The sequence below is a fragment of the Hippocampus bargibanti genome, linkage group LG14 (assembly GCF_051943395.1).
Source record: "Hippocampus bargibanti isolate YZ-2025 linkage group LG14, ASM5194339v1, whole genome shotgun sequence".
Classification (NCBI taxonomy): Eukaryota; Metazoa; Chordata; class Actinopteri; order Syngnathiformes; family Syngnathidae; genus Hippocampus; species Hippocampus bargibanti.
Window position 1 is genome coordinate 6,427,420 of NC_142747.1, and position 17,772 is coordinate 6,445,191.

The following is a 17,772-nucleotide window of genomic DNA, read 5'->3' on the forward strand; positions in this document are numbered from 1 at the left end:
AGACATGATGATGTCGTGATCCAAGGTTTAAAAATGTGTGTAGCTCAGGGTTTACCTAAAATCTTGAGTTCGGCGTTGGAGTAAATGGCGCCGTACTTATTTTCTGCCACACACTGGTACATTCCTGAGTCAACTGGCTGCAGCTTGCTAATAGAGAGCTCGCCGTTCACAATCTCCATACGACCCTGGAATGAGTTGAATTAATGAGCATTTGATGATGATTCATGACAACAATCAGCATCTTGAGGTCTTTTATTTTTTTTGCGGTTCTTTCAGCAAAAAGAAGAAGAGGCAAGGTGCTTGTACCTGAGACGTCAAGGGCAAACCGTTACGCAGCCAGCGATAGGTAGGCCGAGGCCTTCCCGTGGCCTTGCACTCCCACTGGAGCTTCTCCCCACTATCCAGCTGAGTGTCATTAATCATTCGCACCCACTGCGGCAGCACTGGAAGAAAGCGCGAGAGTGAGAATGAGGAGGAGGAAAAATTACAAGCACAATCACTGAAACGTCCCCTGCGCAGTCTACATCTCGTGCGGCTGTTAACATCTTTTGCTGGCTTTGAGCTCACTTCTCATCAATCAGATCAGATGATCAAAATCAATAATCAACAAACAAATACAGAAGGATTTGTCAGTATTTTTATGTTTATTTCATCCTTTAATTAATCCTTTTTATCCTTTAATTTTTTTAAAAGCTTTGTTGTGTTCTTTAGTTGTTTTAGTGTTATTTTTTTAGAGCAGCTTAGTTTACTTTATTTTTGAAAAGCCAATGTTTTGTTCATTTGTTGTTTGAGTGTTTTTGTTTCTCTTTTTCCATCGGCTGTCATTGAATCCATCCTGTGTTCTTCCATCACTGTTTGGTTCGGGCCCGCCACAAAAATGGACAAAATCCGACTTCAACGGACAGTTAGGACGGCGGAAAAAAATATTGTCACCGCCCTACCCACTCTCGAGGACTTGCACACTGCAAGACTCCAAACTAGGGTGCGGAAAATCATACGGGACCCTCCGCACCCTGCCCACCACCTTTTCCAGCTACTCCCCTCAGGCAGGCGCTACCGATCCATGCGCACCAAATCCAGACGACATTTAAACAGCTTCTTCCCCCAAGCCATTAACTCTTTGAACAGTCGCCCAAATGGAATTGTATAGTGCCTCTTTGCAATTTTTTTGCTGATGATACTAGTGCAGCGTGTTCGACCGGAAACAAATTCCTTGTGTGTTCTACATACTTGGCAATAAGGATGATTCTGATTCTGATCACAACATAAACTTTGAAAGTGTACACTTACTTCCTTCCAGCACCTTCATATCATTCGAAATTCAGAGCTTATGTTTGAAAATCTCGCAATGTACGTGATTTTTCCCGCAGCCCGGCTTTTACACTGCAACGTCCTTCTCGAAAGCTTGCAAGAAATGTGCGCTTGATGCGCTCTCCCTTTCATCTGATAGTCTCCGTCTATCTGCCGACTGCATTTTTCAATACGTGAACGTATATTCATGAGATTCTAAAATTTACAAGGCCCTTTTGCTGGAGTCGGATGGTTCGTCTTGCGTGGGAGCGAGAATATTAATCAGCCACCAAGAAGCGAGAAACCACCGGCAGCCCGCCTGTTCTATCCTTCAATTTAATCTTTGAAGGTCCCACCCCCTTTTTTGTGTTAAAACTTATGCCTCAGTTCTGTTAATAATGCAAAAAACACGAAGACTAATCTAGAGAAATGAAAGAGATGTAAATGAATTCAAAGAAAATTAAAGATGCACGCATCCAAGATTGAATCCTCTGTGCTGTTGCTAAAACAGCTCAGAAATTTCACATTGGATTGGATTGGATATGCCTTTATTAGTCTCACAGTGGAGAAATTTACATTTCACAGCAGCAAAGTGATGAAAGGAATGAAAGTAGATTTCACATCGCACACACACATCGCACATTGCACATTTAGGTCAACTCCCGAGTCGAAGTTCATCACAGGACGAGCCCTGATACTCGCCCAAAATGGCCGACTTCCACTTCATTTATAGGCATAGGATTTTTTTTCATGCGTAGTGTTAGGATGGATGCGCCAATGGGTCAAAATGGCCTGCCCTTATTTCATTGGGGTAGGGCTTGGGCAATATTGTTTACGTCTTAAAAAAATGGGCAAAATGTTCACAAACATCGAGTTGACAAACATTGGTCAGTTCTATGAATTGTCAGAAAAGGCAATTTATTTGTTGAGAATAATTGTGGGGGTGGGGGGCTTCAATTTCAGGGTGATGTGACCTTGATATAGTTTCTTCAAGTCCTTATGGGGCCCCTGTGATTATTCCATTAGATTTGTACCTTTTCATGGCCACGAATGCAATTCCGGGTTGCCACTGTTACCATTGTTGACTGTTCCGTGCATACACCTCAATTTCGGCAACGTGCAATGTGGTGGCTTGATTGCTTCTTTATGGCCATTTCACAATGAAAGCCCAAAGTATCGGATGACCTCAAGGAAATTACTTTTAGCCTCAAACAAGCTGTGGCTCCTTTTCTCCTTGTGTTGTCAACCGAATCAAGGCGGCAATGCGGGACCTTGGAAGCGCGCCCCGCCAAGGCTGTGACACTCCCATTATGTTGGTCTCGTGTCTTTGGCACGCCTGGAATTGGGTTCTGCTGCTTTCATGATGGTGGGCAAAACAACGAATGAGACGTGCCGATAGCTAAGCATTTTTACAAAAGAAAAATGTTCAGGCAAGCATGTCGTGCATGTTTTTCAGAATTGAAAACCGTCGCAAGTTGACTCCGTAAAATGCTTTTGATATTCTTTGGTCAAAATATAAAAACATCCAAACGTGAACGTTGTTAAAAAATACAATTTCACTCCGGGCTTCAGCACTTCAGCACACCAAGCTCCCAAATTGCATTTGTCAACAGAAACACTGAGACTTTACGAGTTCAAAAATTGCCGTTATGATTTCTGCTCCAAATTGAAAATGTCAGATCTTTACCCAGCCTACCTGCCAAATCACATCTAAAACGAAAGCACGTGAATACACTGAGTCGAGGGTAAGAGTCTTAATTGTGTCCTAACCACCCTAACTTCATCTATAAATAAAAGCAAATCCATCATTTCATTTTAAAAACACCACATGAAACTTGAGCGCAAAATTTTTCCCACCCGCGTTCTAAAATAAAAGCGGCTGCTAATTTTCTATGGTCATTAGCAATGTTTTCTTATCTATAATTACAGTTTTCGTGACACCAGTCTTCTCTCGGTTTGTAGTTAAAAATAAATCCTACCATCAGTCAAGAGAAATATTGTTGGCAACTGCCATGAGAAACATTAATCGGGCTTTGCAGCAGCCTTTGACCCAATTTTGTTGCGGGAGAACACCGCAGCCTTTTGGCACAGTGACGATAACCAGGGTTTGCGTCACGCCTGAATTTTCGGAAATTGCACAGCGGTTTAACTGATGCCATTATTGACGGCGTTCATTCTATCACGAAACTCAAATGATGGTATGACTGACACAAATGTCAATCATCTGGTTGGGCGACAGTGTATAAACTGGACAGGAAAAAAATGGGGGGGAGTGCAAATACAAAAATAAACTGGCATACATTATTGAGACTATAAATGGTTTAAAAAAGCCTTTTCCATTTCAGATCTTAATTCATGAGAGTAGTCTTCAGCATATATTCTTTATCCTCATCAAGGAGTCAAGAAAAGAAACGTATGAATATCCTTCTAAAATTTTGTCAATGTCCTAGTCTGCCCACCATTGACCAACACGGGTAGCAACACAAGGTGGTTTGAATTGAAAAAGAAATAAATACATAAATACTTACAATAACATAAAATACATTTACATGTAATTGTAATGAAGAATGAACTTTCTGTGTCTTTCCGTTCTCATATTATTTGTTATTTAGTTTTTTTGTGTGTTCTTTTGACATCAAGATGGCGCAGCGAGAGTGGCTGCCTTTCCAGCAGCTCCTGCATTTTCTTTTTCTACTTCTTTCTTTCCTTTCCTTTCCTCTTCCTTTCATCACTTTGCTGCTATGAAATGTAAATTTCTCCTCTGTGAGACGAAGAAAGTAAGAGCCAAACCAAGCCAATCCAATATGTCATGAGTACTTACATGACACATTATCTCATTCCTGTTTGTTTAATTCATAGTTCCTTTCATTGACAACTCAAACACCGTGCAGCCATTTTTAACTCTATATAACCCCCACTCCAAAAAAAAGATAAAAAAAAACAAGTACCACCAGTACCATCAAGACTTACTGTAGACCTGCAGATTTCCCTTGAAAGCTGTCCCTCCCCTCTGGTTCTCGGCTTTACACTCGTACGTTCCCGAGTCTTCCAGCTGGATGTTGGGGATCTCCAGGACGGCCTGAGACTTGCGTAATCGAGCCTTTTTCGGAATATTGCCGCTGATCTTCCTCCAGGTTATTGTGGGCACTGGACTATGAGAGGTGACAACATACAATTTCTAAATGAGGTTGATTGTATTTTTTTCAGGGAAAAAAAAGAAACCTCAAAAAATTCTCCGAGAAACACCCAAAAAAAGTAGTCATGCCAACATGAGCAAAAATATATATTTTTCCGGTGGAGGAATTTTGATTCAACGTAAGTCATATTATTTTTAAAGCGTGCATTGCCTGCGCAAGGTCCTACCGCAACATCTCAAATGAATTCAAGTCAAGCGTCAAAAGCGTTTGAGCTTGAGGGCACAGAAAGGTCTGTATATTTGCCTGAAGGACTTCAATCAGACAGCAAAATCCATCCATTTTCCATACCGCTTATTCCTCATTAGGGTCACGGGGGGTGCTGGAGCCTATCTCGGCTGTCTTCGGGCACGAGGCAGGGGACACAAAGACGAACAACAGTCACTCTCACACCTAGGGACAATTTGGAGTTGTTAATCTGTCTGCCATGCATGTTTTTGGAGTGTGGGAGGAAACCGGAGGACCCGGAGAAAACCCAGGCGGGTCCGGGGAGAACATGCAAACTCCACACAGGGAGGCCAGACCGGGACGCGAACCGGCGACCTCTGCACTGTGAAGCCGTTGTGCTAACCACTCAACTACCAGGCCGACAGCAAAATTAATTGTTTTATTATTGTCAGCAACTTGTCCAGGTTCTGAATGAGCAGGGCGGTACTAGTCCATCACACTGCCTCCGCAAGATGTTCCCATGTTTTAGAATGGTTGAGAATGGAGGATGTTGTTACGGTTGATAGTTCGTGGTTTCGGAGCAAGGTTGGTAATGGGTTTCGAATTACCCCAACAGTTGGGGTTCAAGATTAGGTGTTGGAATCGAGGGCGAGTTTTGGGTGGTTCACCCAAGGGACGAGATGTTAGCAATGTGTACTCTTGTTGAAGTCAATTAAAGTAATAAGCCTCTGCTAAAAACCGGAGGACAGTATCAAAGACGCTTATGGTGGTCCACTTTATTTATTTGCTTCATTTATTCCTGCGCGGATGACATCCCAATTAGCATTCCACACAATCGATGCGCTAACCTTCCTTTGGAATGGCTCCATGATTAAGACTTGCCATCGACTGCGTGTGAGGCTGTCAATGAATGATGGTTTTGATTCACTTGATTAAAGATCCTCATAGAGTGAGACCTCAACTTACGAACTTAATTGGTTCCCAGACAGTGTGTAAGGCGACAAGTGTGTATCTCAAAAATAAATTTCCCATAGGAAACCATTAAAATGGGAATAATCCATTCCGGGGTTTCCATAAAATATACTTTTCAACCAAATAAGCCTAAAAACTACACACAACATACCTTATTCTATGTATAATAAATGTGCTATTGTATTGTAATGAAAGAAACACACTGCATTGTATCATAAAGTCACTTTATTTACATTTGTGATGGTCATTTATGGCTTGATGGAATGGCGTTGGAGGTCGAAGGTCAAAGGGAATTGCTGTTTGGAAAGAGAGGCGCATTACATGAGGACTGTAATTAAAGAAATAAACTGTGCTGTGAAATAAAGTTTTATTTACCTTTTTGATGGCCGTTGGTGGCTTATGGAAGGAGAGTCACCCCTCCATAAGGACTGTTGCTAACTTAACCTCTGGTGCTGTTTGGTCGTGTGCTTCCGCTGAAGATCACTCCGCCAGCCGTGGTGGGTGTGTATTATGAAAATAGTGCTTATTATAAGGTTTCATTTCCATAAATTTGACGTTTGTAAGACGAAAAGTTTGTAAGATAAGGTGTTTGTAAGTTGAGGTCTCACTGTATTGTCGACCCGCTACTCATTTTTTTTCTTTCTTTCCAAAACATCCATCTCTCATGCATAAACGGCGCCTCAAGAGCGCAACTCGCTGTTATAATAAGGCACTCAATTCCCGCCCGGTGCTGAATGTGAAAGCCCTTGCCGTTCTGACGCCCCCTTGCCCCCCGAGGCTGAACGTGCGGCTGCCAGGATTTTACAAGTTTGATTCCCCTTGGGGTCAGTTAAAGCAAAAAGTGAGTTGGCTGCTGTACGGCAATTTGGGTGAAAGTATCCAAAGTATTTCAAGGCACAAGTGCAACAAAGTGGAGAGTGTCTGAACCAACGGCTTGATCTTGCGCAGGAATTGATGAAATCTCAGAATCCCGAATACTGCCCAGTGTGAAACAAAGCTGAGGCTCATTTTATATTCCGTGGACAACGGTTTTGCTCTTGAAAACACAACAACAACAAAGACTAATCACGTCAATTACGGTCATTGTCTTTGCACTCTCATTTGCAGAGTCCATTGGATCAAAAGGAAAACAAAAAGGCGTCTCTGACTTAATTCCCAAAGCTAATCAAGAAACAGTGGCCTCCTACAAAGTCCGCATTGAAAGGTCTTCCGTCTCAACTCACAGGAAAATGGTTTCTGATGGACAGCTATCAAGCAGAATTGAGTTTATTTAGGAGAGATCCAGGCACAGCTGCCGTTCATCTTCTTTCCGGACGAATTTGAGGTCCCCGGCGACGCGACGTTCAGGAAGTAACTCGGCATAATGAGCGACGCTGATTGGAATCTAGGTAAACGGTGATTAGGTTTTTGGTGGTTTATTTTAGATTAGAGACACTCGATGACAGACAACCATGAATAATTCATGTTGACTAATTATAAACATAATGGAGTGTGTGATGCAAGATCTTTTTTTCCCCACAAAAGCAAATCACTTTTCACCGGAGAAGATTGAAAATGCGCTTTTGTTTGTTTGTTTAAATGTTGTAAAATGAACAATAAATCTTAGTTTTCGTCTTCGGATGAGACGTCTGCCAAGTCTCACATTTGTTGCCAGTGGAATAAGTCTACTTCTGTCGACAAGGGGATCAAATTCTAAAAGAACTAGACTAAAAAAAACACTTTTTTAAATTTAAATATTGACTTTCATGAAAGTTCACCCCCACAAAATAAATAAATAAACAAACAAACAAATAAATAAATGAAAACTTTATCAATGAAACAGTACCCACTAGCAAAATTTGCAATTATATTTTCACAAAATTCCCTCTTGAAATTATTTTTATTATAAGCAACATAAATGTTACCCCTTTTATAGTGAAACACTAATGAGGCTACATTGCCTTCAGCAAAATTGAATGGGGACATAACAGACGTATTAAAAAAATAATCAAGCTACGTTGCTGTATTACAAACCAACAATCCTTGGCCTGCGCGAATGTGTCCCCCTGGGAGGAGGTAGAAATAAATTTATCTCAGTATTTGCGAGAGCTACGATGCCGCTAACTTTAGTAAGTGTGCTAAGTGCTTTCAGAATGCACTCTCCATGGACTCTCCCCCCTGGCAGATGACTATTACAATGTCATTTATTTTCTGCGCCGATATAACCTTGTCCCACTCCCTTCATTCATTCAACATTGAGCAAGGAAACACACGTGCATACATTAGGCCTTATCCCTTAGGGTGGATCGCACGACCATCAAACACACGCACACTTCGCCCCACTCTAGTAACATCCCGCCTGAAGAAGTCATGTAATGGAATAAAGATATTTCAAGTGGAGAGGAAAACACTGGCGATATTAACAGAGCTGTGACGAACCGAGCTGCTGTTTTTTTTGTTAGAAATATGATCAGCTGATGCAGTAAATATCCGCGACGACTTGTGCTTGTTGACTTACTTTCCCAATGCGAAGCACTCCAGTCTGACTGTGACGCCCCTTGCAGCCAGCGCGGAGGTGGGAAAGTGCACCTCAATTTTAGGCTCATATTCACCCATGACACCTGGGAAAGGTTAAGGAAGAGAAAGCGTGGTTAATAAGATTTGGGCTGTGTTCGCAGTCACTCCCTATAAACAATATAGGCCCTATATAGTGAGCTGCCCTTTTGCAATGTACACCATTTCATAATATTTGTCAACAATAGGAATCTGAGCAATTCATCTAAAAGCGCAGACCGGGAACCACAAATTCTCACAGGTGTGTTCAGAAAGTTTGGTCGACTTGATGTTGAGTGAAAAACATGAAGGCTACCCTGCTAGCTAATGTCATCTGTGTGCCATACTAATGCTATAACATCCGTGCCATTCATCCCAGCATGAACAAAGCTACAACAACCATGTTAAATTTCCATCATGTCTATTTTTGAATCAATATAAACAGATAAAAAATGTGTGAGGCGAATGAATCATGCTGCCAATGTCGCAATGCTTATGCTAGCTTGGCATTGGTCATGCTGCCATTTGGTCAAAGCTCGAGAAACTAGTATTTATCTTTGGTGAAGTGAGACTCGCCAGCACTTTTTACATCTCAAACTCAGTTTTTAAGACACCCGGGAACTGTTAAATTGGGGGAATGGGGACAACAAACAAGAACTTTACTGCTCCTTTAAACTGAAGCCACTCTTCTTTTTCTCCATCACGGTTACAATGATTCCGTGAAGCGGATTCATGGTTATGTTAAATCACAAACACAAAAAGATGTGCAGCTCACGGCCACTTAAAGTGCACCATCTGCTTTATTTTTCACCCATCCATTTCTCCCTCTTTTTTACACTTTTGTAAACGTGGATGGCAACAGCGTTGTAAAGTAAGAAAATACTTGCATTTCTTCTTGATCCTTTTGTGCCAACTGATTTATTTTAAGAAGGTTAATAAATCTCGGCACATGCACGTTTTTTTTTCCTCGTAAGGGTAGCACATTTACACTAGGCCGAGTTAGCTGTGTTAAATGATAGCCAAGGAGCACACTATTAGGATGATGTATTAACACAATATGCGAATGTAGGCCGGGATAACCAATCTGCGCGACAATCTGCACGGCTAGGCGATAAGGTGCTATCAGTGCAGCTAAGTGGTGACATGAATAATAGCACGCCTCGCCCGCACAAGTGCACCCAGCTTATTTTTGTTTATTTGTTTCACTCTTGAGGCGGCCATTAATACCCATTCACGATCCCGTCGTCGCAAACGGCTAGCGACTAATTTGGATCAAAGCAACAACGAGAAGTTGTTTGCGTCTCCGATTACTTTGTGACAAGTTCGTTTTTTTCATCCCTCCTACTAGCTCTTTTGTGGTGATGGTGACTATACATGCTAATGCTATCACATGTGTGCCATTCATCTCAGAATAGACAAAGCTACAACAACCATGTTAAATTTCCACCGTGTCTATTTTTGAATCAATATAAACATATAAAATTACACCAAGCGATGAAACAAACAGGAAAAAGTTTGAGATTTTAGGGGCCTTTTGGCGATGATGGGTTGCCACTTTAAATCATACAAATAAGTGTCCAACTGTCATGGAGGTTCCGATATTTGAAAGCAATGAATTTAACACATCAGACATAGAACGGCATTTTGTCATTGTTTTTCAACTTTCAAGGTCTCACAATTCAGGAGGTGTTGATGACCGCAGTAAATGATGTGCAAACTATTTTATTTGCTTGAGTATCAGTGGCTGGTATTGGCAGTCTTCAGGAGAGCATTATACTTCAGAATAAGCGGGGGAATGCCCGATACCCAAACCTGGTTATGCATCGAATATAAAAGAAATAATGCAAGAAGCATGTCTCAGCCCGGAACATTACCTGTCATTATTGCGTATAGTATAGCTTCAAGAATGTTGACATTATTCGGGGGAGTGGGCTTCCATTGGTACGGGCATTTCTTTTTATTTGTAGATTTATTTATTTTTTTTTGTATAGAGAAGATAAAGAATACATGCAGTGCGTTAATTGAGCCCAGGCACCGCTTTTAGTCCTCGCAATGCCATGTTATAAAAATGGGTACATAAAATATAGATTTTTGCTTAATGCACTGAAATCCCAGAATCTGGACTTTTTTTCTTTTTTAAGCATCATATACCAGTCACATATGTGCAGGTTTCGGACGTGTTTGTGTGATTGGTCGCCACCCCGTGACCGGTGCGCCAACATTTGGGGCCATCTGTTGTGAGGTGTGCCAATGCAATTTTCACCATTTTAACAGTGGGACGCACAATATGGCAGCAGGCTGCATGAGGCCACCGAGGGGATTGGGAGACGAGTGGGGAAGTGTAATTTGAAGGGGTGCTGCTGGCGGGGGTTGGAGGGGTGTCTTTGGCGTGATGGATTTTTATTTGGAAACCTCACCCATGTCATGTTTGCTGCAGAGAAAAGATGTTGCATTCGCTGAAAAAAAAGTGTCATTAATTCTCCAAGCGGAGCTCGGCAAAGCGTAGCTTGGGGTGGGGTGGAGTGGGTGGGTGGGTAAAATAATATAATGAATTATGATGAATCATTTTGAGAAAGTACAAGATGGCGGTCAGGGTAGAACGTTGGCTACAAACCCCTTCCGTCATCAGCCCGCCTCATCTGCAGGTATCTAACAACAGGTCTGACATATACCGGAGCGCTGCATCTACATGTTTAACACTGAAGCCAAGCGGCAGCGGATCGTTTTGTCAAAGGTTAAAGAATTCAACTTTTTTTTTTTTTTTTTTTTTGCTGGAGGCCATCCAATAATGTCATCGTTTAATAATGTCATCACGTAACGAAGATGTAAGCTGACATTGCGCTTCTGCTCCCGAGGTATGAAGGGCCTTTAGCTCCATCGCCGGGGACTGCGTCAGAACATTGACAGGCTCCCGGGCGGCGGCGTGATGGACGCCGGCACTCCCACGTGAGGCCAACCAGTGGTGCTGACAAATAACAAGCGTACAAGCCCTCCGCCAAGGCTTCACATAAAAACAAAAGCAAGAAGGTAAACTCCCAAGCCACACATTTATTGACGGAAAAGCAAATGCATACAATATATTGAATATATTGTATATATTTTTAGGTTGATTATTTTAATTTAGATCATGTGGAGATCCATTTTATTATTATTATTATTATTATTATTATTAGTTTTTCTTGGAAGATAAAATAGATCACACCTATATTGTCCTAATATATTAGTTCAGTATTATTGTGCTTATTGCTTATTATCAATATTTTCGTGTGTTCAATCAGCCTGCCGTGCAGGTTTCTGGAATGTGGGAAGAAACCGGAGGCCCCAAGGAAATCCCACACAAGCCTGGGGAGAACAAGCAAACTACACACAAAAGCCAAAGCCTGAATTAAACCCATCATCACTGTACTTTAACTAATTCACTGCCATCCCTGAATTTATTCAGGAAGTGAAAATATGATGTGGAGCGCCATTCCCGAATTTGTTCGTGTTTTGGTTTTTCTTGCTGGTGTTCCAATAAAGTGCTGCTCAGACCTCTGGCAATGATGTTTTTCCTTCCAGGAGGACGCAGTATTTGCCTTTTGTCCATCTCATTGCTTTGTTACAGCTTCAGCTGTTGTTAAAGTGCTATATAAATCAATAAGTATGTATTCTATTGTATTTTGTACAGCCACCCCCATTTCAAGCTCAGATAACTTCAGACCAATGTAACTTAAGAATTAACTCTTTTTTTTCTGATTTCTTACGCTGCATTGAATTGTATGTAGTCCGAAACCTCAATATTCTGTGGGTCCTGGAATTTGAGTGAAAATGACAACGAAAATGTGAAAATGAGGACACATTTTTGCACATCGTCTGACATCGACGTGGAAATATGTCAACTACTGTGTCGCCATGATAATAACCTTTTGCATTCATTCAAACAAACGCAGTTGTCCTTGAATTGAGCAATTGCAAATAGACAAGTACAGTGATACCTTGGCTTATGAACGCAAATAAAAATAAAAAAGATAGGCAGACGACAGAGCGAGAGAGTGAGAAAATGGATCGAAAACACGGTGAAATTTGGACTTGTTTCAACTTTATGGATAGTACAAAGGCAGAGTGTAGACTGCAAGGTTAAAATATCCGATCAATCAGGCTCCACAAATAACCCACACAAGCCATCTGTACACTTGATGCAAAAAGCTATCAAGTAGCAACACAATTGATTAGGAACTAGGTGAATTTATTGCAGAGAAAGCACGGCAACTTCACTCGGATATCGTCAAGAGGCAACCTGGAAGTTCGTCATCCAGTGATGATTTCAAGGCTAGCCAAGAATGGTTCGAGAACTTTAAGCGTCGTACAGGGATTCATAGTGTCATTCGTCATGGTGAGGTAGCCAGTTCTGACGATAAAGCTGCCAAAGCTTACAAGGAATCATTCCTCAAGATGGTGGAAGAAGAAGGCTACGTTCCTCATTAAGTGTTTATTGTTGATGAAACCGGCCACTCCATTCCATCAAGCCATCAACGACCAGCATAAAAGTAAATAAAACGACTTTATTAAATAGTAGAGTATTTATTTAATTACAATACCATAGCACACTTATTATACATAAAATAAGGCATATTTTGAGTAGTTTTGAGGCGTGGAAAAATTATAAATTAGAAAAAGATGTTTTATGGGGACCTTGGAACGGATTATTCTCCTTTGAATGGTTTTCTATGGTAAAGTAATGTTTGGGATACACACTTTTCGCCTTACACACTCTGGGAAGCAATTAAGTCCCTAAGCCAAGGTATCACTGTATTATCACGCGAGCCATAGGAGGACAATAAACAGCGATGAACTGTCTCACCATCTGTCCGAAGCGTGAGCGGCGTGGGTGGGCTGAGCTGGCGCGTGTTGGTGGCCGTGTTCTTGAGCAGGCAGATGTAGCTGCCCACGTCCGACGGTTGCACTTTGGACACGTAAAGGTTGCCCGTCATCTGCGAAATGAAGCGGCGGCTGTCCTCGGCCACGAAGGACGGGAACTCGTTGAAGACCCAGCTGTAGGTGATTTCTGCCGGAAGGCCAACAAAATATCAGGGGCAGTGCTCATATCGACATGCACTCTATTCCATATACCGCTTCTAATATATATCAGAATCAGAATCAGAATCATCAGAATCAGAATCATCTTTATTGCCAAGTATGTAGAACACACAAGGAATTTGTTTCCGGTCGAACACGCTGCACTAGTATCATCATCAAAAATTTGCAAAGAGTCATTATACAGTTCCATTTGGGCTACTGTTCAAAGATTTAATGGCTTGGGGGAAGAAGCAGTTTAAATGTCTTCTGGATTTGGTGCGCATGGATCGGTCGCGCCTGCCTGAGGGGAGTAGCTGGAAAAGGTGGTGGGCAGGGTGCGGAGGGTCCAGTATGATTTTCCGTGCCCTAGTTTGGATTCTTGCAGTGTGCAAGTCCTTGAGAGTGGGTAGGCCGGTGCCAATTATTTTTTCCGTCGTCCTAACTGTCCGTTGAAGTCGGATTTTGTCCGTTTTGGTGGTGGCCCCGAACCAAACGGTGATGGAAGAACACAGAATGGATTTGATGACAGCCGTGTAGAAATGTTGCAGGACCTCCTGTGGCAGGCCATGCTTCTTTAGCATCCTCAGGAAGTACATTCTCTGTTGGGCCTTTTTCAGGATAGAGTTGGTGTTGACCTCCCACTTCATGTCAAAGGAGACTGTAATTCCCAGGAACTTAAAGGTCTCAATGGTTGACACGCGGCAGTTGGATAGTGTGAGGGGTAGCTGTGGTGATGGATGTTTCCTGAAGTCCACGATCATTATGAAACGTTATGAATTTGACAGCTGGGTGCGTTGAGGTGCAGTCGTTCGTGTAGAGAGAGAAGAGCAATGGAGAGAGGACGCATCCCTGCGGGGCTCCAGTGCTCGAGGTTCGTGTTGAGCATGATATTTTTCACAGTCTGGCCTGTTTTGTCCGTCCTGTCCTGAGGATCCACTGGCAGATCGTAGGGGACACTCCAAGCTGGAGAAGTTTGGGGATGAGGAGTTCTGGGATGATGGTATTGAACGCAGAGCTGTAGTCCACAAACAGGATCCTTGTGTAGGTTCCTGTGTTGTCGAGGTGGTCAAGGATGTGGTGCAGTCGGATGTTGACTGCACCACATATAGCGGCTGGATAGCTCAGTTGATAAGGCATCGGTTTGGCATATGGGAGACGAGGGTTCGAATCCCACTTGTGGCAGATAAAATGAGCACAATCACATCATCCAGTGTGGGTCCTTGGGCAAGACCCTTCACGCTAATGCCTACCTCATACAATGATGAGAGACAATAAATGGAATGACATGCCGGCTCAGACGTCGCCCGGCCAAACAAGGTCTGCGTCAGGTGCTGGGGAACCAGAGCACCCTGATGAAAAATGGGCTACTGGAACAAAGCGGAGATGGACGAGATGCGATAACATGGCTCTGTTGGAATGCTACTACTCAAGCAACCCTAGTCAGAGGGGTTACATGCGGAGAGTGGGGGCTGAATGGTTACTTCGAAACCCACAGTCACGGTTGACCACGAAACAACTAGTAGCTCAGTGTTCCAATATCCACAAACGGCAATTGCTATCACAACTTGAGATTGATGAGGTACAACACAAATTCCGAGGTGAAGGGCCCCAGGCTGCCACATCACAGGAAGAGGTTCAACCAGAGATTGGGAGGCAAGCCCCAATGAATAATGAGATTGGGAAGCCAGCCCCAATAAATGAAATGCTGAGCGAGGCAGCAAATGACCTGAGAGATAAGATCATGGCAAGAATGAAAACTTGGCAATGAAGGCACCGATTACAACGGCTATGTGAAGTACCACCTGAAAGTCTCATGGAAACTGTGAATGCAGCACTGAGAACGATCCCGACCGGAACGATCACGGAAACAAATGAGCTGATATACACCTCAGCATCAGTGATCCTAGACATGCTTGGCTACAAGAGCAACCATGAGAGCCACGAGATTCATTACCCACCATGGAAAAGACGGTTGGAGGCCAAGATCAAGGCGGCTCGGAAAGATGTGAGTCAATTGACGGAGACCCAGAGAGGTGTGAATAAAAGGCCAATACCCAAGAGGTACATGCAGATAACCATACCTGAAGCACTCGAAACTGCCAAACAAAGGCTCCAGGCCTTGGCCAGTCGCCTAAAGAGGTACACGAAAGAGAATGAGGCCAGAAGAATAAACAGGCTGTTCGCAACACAACCTGCGAAAGTGTACGCTCAGTGGCAGGGTTCTAACAGCAGAGCAGACCCTCCAAGGCTGGAAACTGAAAGATACTGGAAAGGCATATGGGAGAAGGAGGTCGCACATAACAGCAGTGCATAATGGCTGGTGACTCTGAAAGAGGAGCACAGCAACCTCCCTGAACAGAACCCAGTTACCATCACAGCGGCAGATATACAAGGGTCTCAGGTATGAAAAACTGGACGGCACCAGGCCCGGATATGGTCCACACCTACTGGCTAAAGAAACTCACAGCTCTCCACGAGCGCCTAGCAGCACAAATGAATCAGCTGCTGATGGATGGGACTCACCCAGGATGGCTAACCGAAGGGCGAACAATCCTGATCATGAAGGATTCCTCAAAGGGTGCAGTTCCTTCCAACTATCGGCCAATAACCTGTCTCTCCACAACATGGAAGCTCATGTCAGGCATCATTGCGGCTAAGATAAGTGGACACATGGATCAATACATGAGCAAAGCACAGAAAGGCATTAGTAGAGATACTAGAGGTGCCAAACATCAGCTGCTGGTTGACAGAACAGTCGCTCAAGACTGCAGGTCCCGACATACCAACCTGTGCACAGCCTGGATTGATTACAAGAAAGCATATGACTCGATGCCACACACATGGATCAATGAATGCTTGGAGTTGTATAAGGTCAACAGGACCCTGAGAGCCTTCGTTGCAAACTCGATGAGGATGTGGAAAACCACACTTGAACGCAAGTGTCCATCAAATGTGGCATATACCAAGGTGATGCACTCTCCCCACTGCCGTTCTTCATAGGACTGAACCCCCTCAGCCAGATAATCGCCAAGACAGGCTATGGATACCGCCTCAGAAATGGAGCTACGATCAGTCACCTCCTCTACATGGATGACATCAAGCTGTATGCTAAGAGCGAAAGGGACATAGACTCCCTGATCCACACAACCAGGATCTACAGCAGTGATATTGGAATGTCATTCGGGCTGGAGAAATGTAGTCGGATGGTGACTAAGAGGGGCAAGGTAGTCCACACTGAAGGGGTCTCACTCACTGAAGGAACAATAGCAGACATTGAAAACAGCTACAAGTACCTCGGTATACCACAGGCCAATGGCAACCTCGAATTAGCAACAAGGAAAGCGGCTATGACCAAATACCTCCAGCGGGTGAGGCAAGTCCTCAGAAGCCAGCTCAATGGCAAGAACAAGACCCGGGCAATAAACAGCTATGCCCTGCCAGTGATCAGATACCCTGCAGGAATAATAAGGTGGCCAAAGGAAGAGATTCAGACCACGGATGTTAAGACCCGAAAACTCCTCACCATGCACGGAGGGTTCCATCCCAAGTCCAGCACCCTGAGACTGTACACAAGCCGTAAGGAAGGAGGCCGGGGACTAGTGAGTGTGAGAGCCACTGTCCAGGATGAAACATCCAAGCTCCATGAATACATCAAAGAGAAGGCTCCAACGGATGATGTACTCAGAGAATGTCTCAGTCAATGGGGAACAGAGGATGAGGTGCTGGAAGAGGGACAATCATGGGAGGAAAAGCCCCTACACGGGATGTACCACCGAACCATAGCAGAAGTGGCTGATCTCAAGAAGTCCTATCAGTGGCTAGAGAGGGCTGGCCTAAAGGACAGCACAGAGGCACTCATCATGGCTGCCCACAGCAGGCCCTGAACACCAGAGCCATAGAGGCAGGGATATACCACACCAGACAAGACCCAAGGTGTAGGTTGTGCAAAGAGGCACCTGAGACAATCCAACACGTAACTGCAGGGTGTAAGATGCTGGCAGGGAAAGCCTACATGGAGCGCCATAACCAGGTGGCTGGCATAGTCTACCGAAACATCTGTGCGGAGTATGGACTGTCAACCCCAAGGTCAAAATGGGAAACACCTCCCAAGGTGGTGGAGAATGACCGAGCAAAAATCCTGTGGGACTTCCAGATACAGACTGACAAGATGGTAATGGCCAACCAACCAGATATCGTGGTCATAGATAAAGGGGAAAGGAAAGCCATTGTCGTGGATGTAGCGGTCCCGAGTGATGGGAACATCAGAAAGAAGGAACATGAGAAAATCGAGAAATACCAAGGGCTCAGAGAGGAGCTGGAGAGAGCCTGGAAGGTAAAGGTGACAGTCGTGCCTGTGGTGGTCGGAGCACTTGGGGCAGTGACCCCCAAACTCGACGAGTGGTTGCAACAGATCCCGGGAACAACATCGGATATCTCGGTCCAGAAAAGCGCAGTGCTGGGAACAGCACGGATACTGCGCAGAACCCTCAAGCTTCCTGGCCTCTGGTAGAGGACCCGAGCTGAAATGGGGATAGACACCACCCATGGTGGGTGAGACGAG

At 43.8% G+C, this 17,772-nt stretch overlaps 1 protein-coding gene across 1 annotated transcript in view; it reads right to left on the bottom strand.

The window, feature by feature from the left end:
• Positions 1-17,772, bottom strand: part of cntn5 (contactin 5) — a 130,301-nt gene that overhangs the window by 43,041 nt on the left and 69,488 nt on the right. Inside the window, exons 7-11 of the mRNA XM_089013643.1 lie at positions 12,997-13,200; positions 8,122-8,224; positions 4,261-4,442; positions 307-443; positions 56-185 (exon numbers count right to left, since the gene is read on the bottom strand). Coding sequence (XP_088869769.1) covers positions 56-185; positions 307-443; positions 4,261-4,442; positions 8,122-8,224; positions 12,997-13,200 — 756 coding nt within the window. The remainder of the gene's footprint in view (positions 1-55; positions 186-306; positions 444-4,260; positions 4,443-8,121; positions 8,225-12,996; positions 13,201-17,772) is intronic.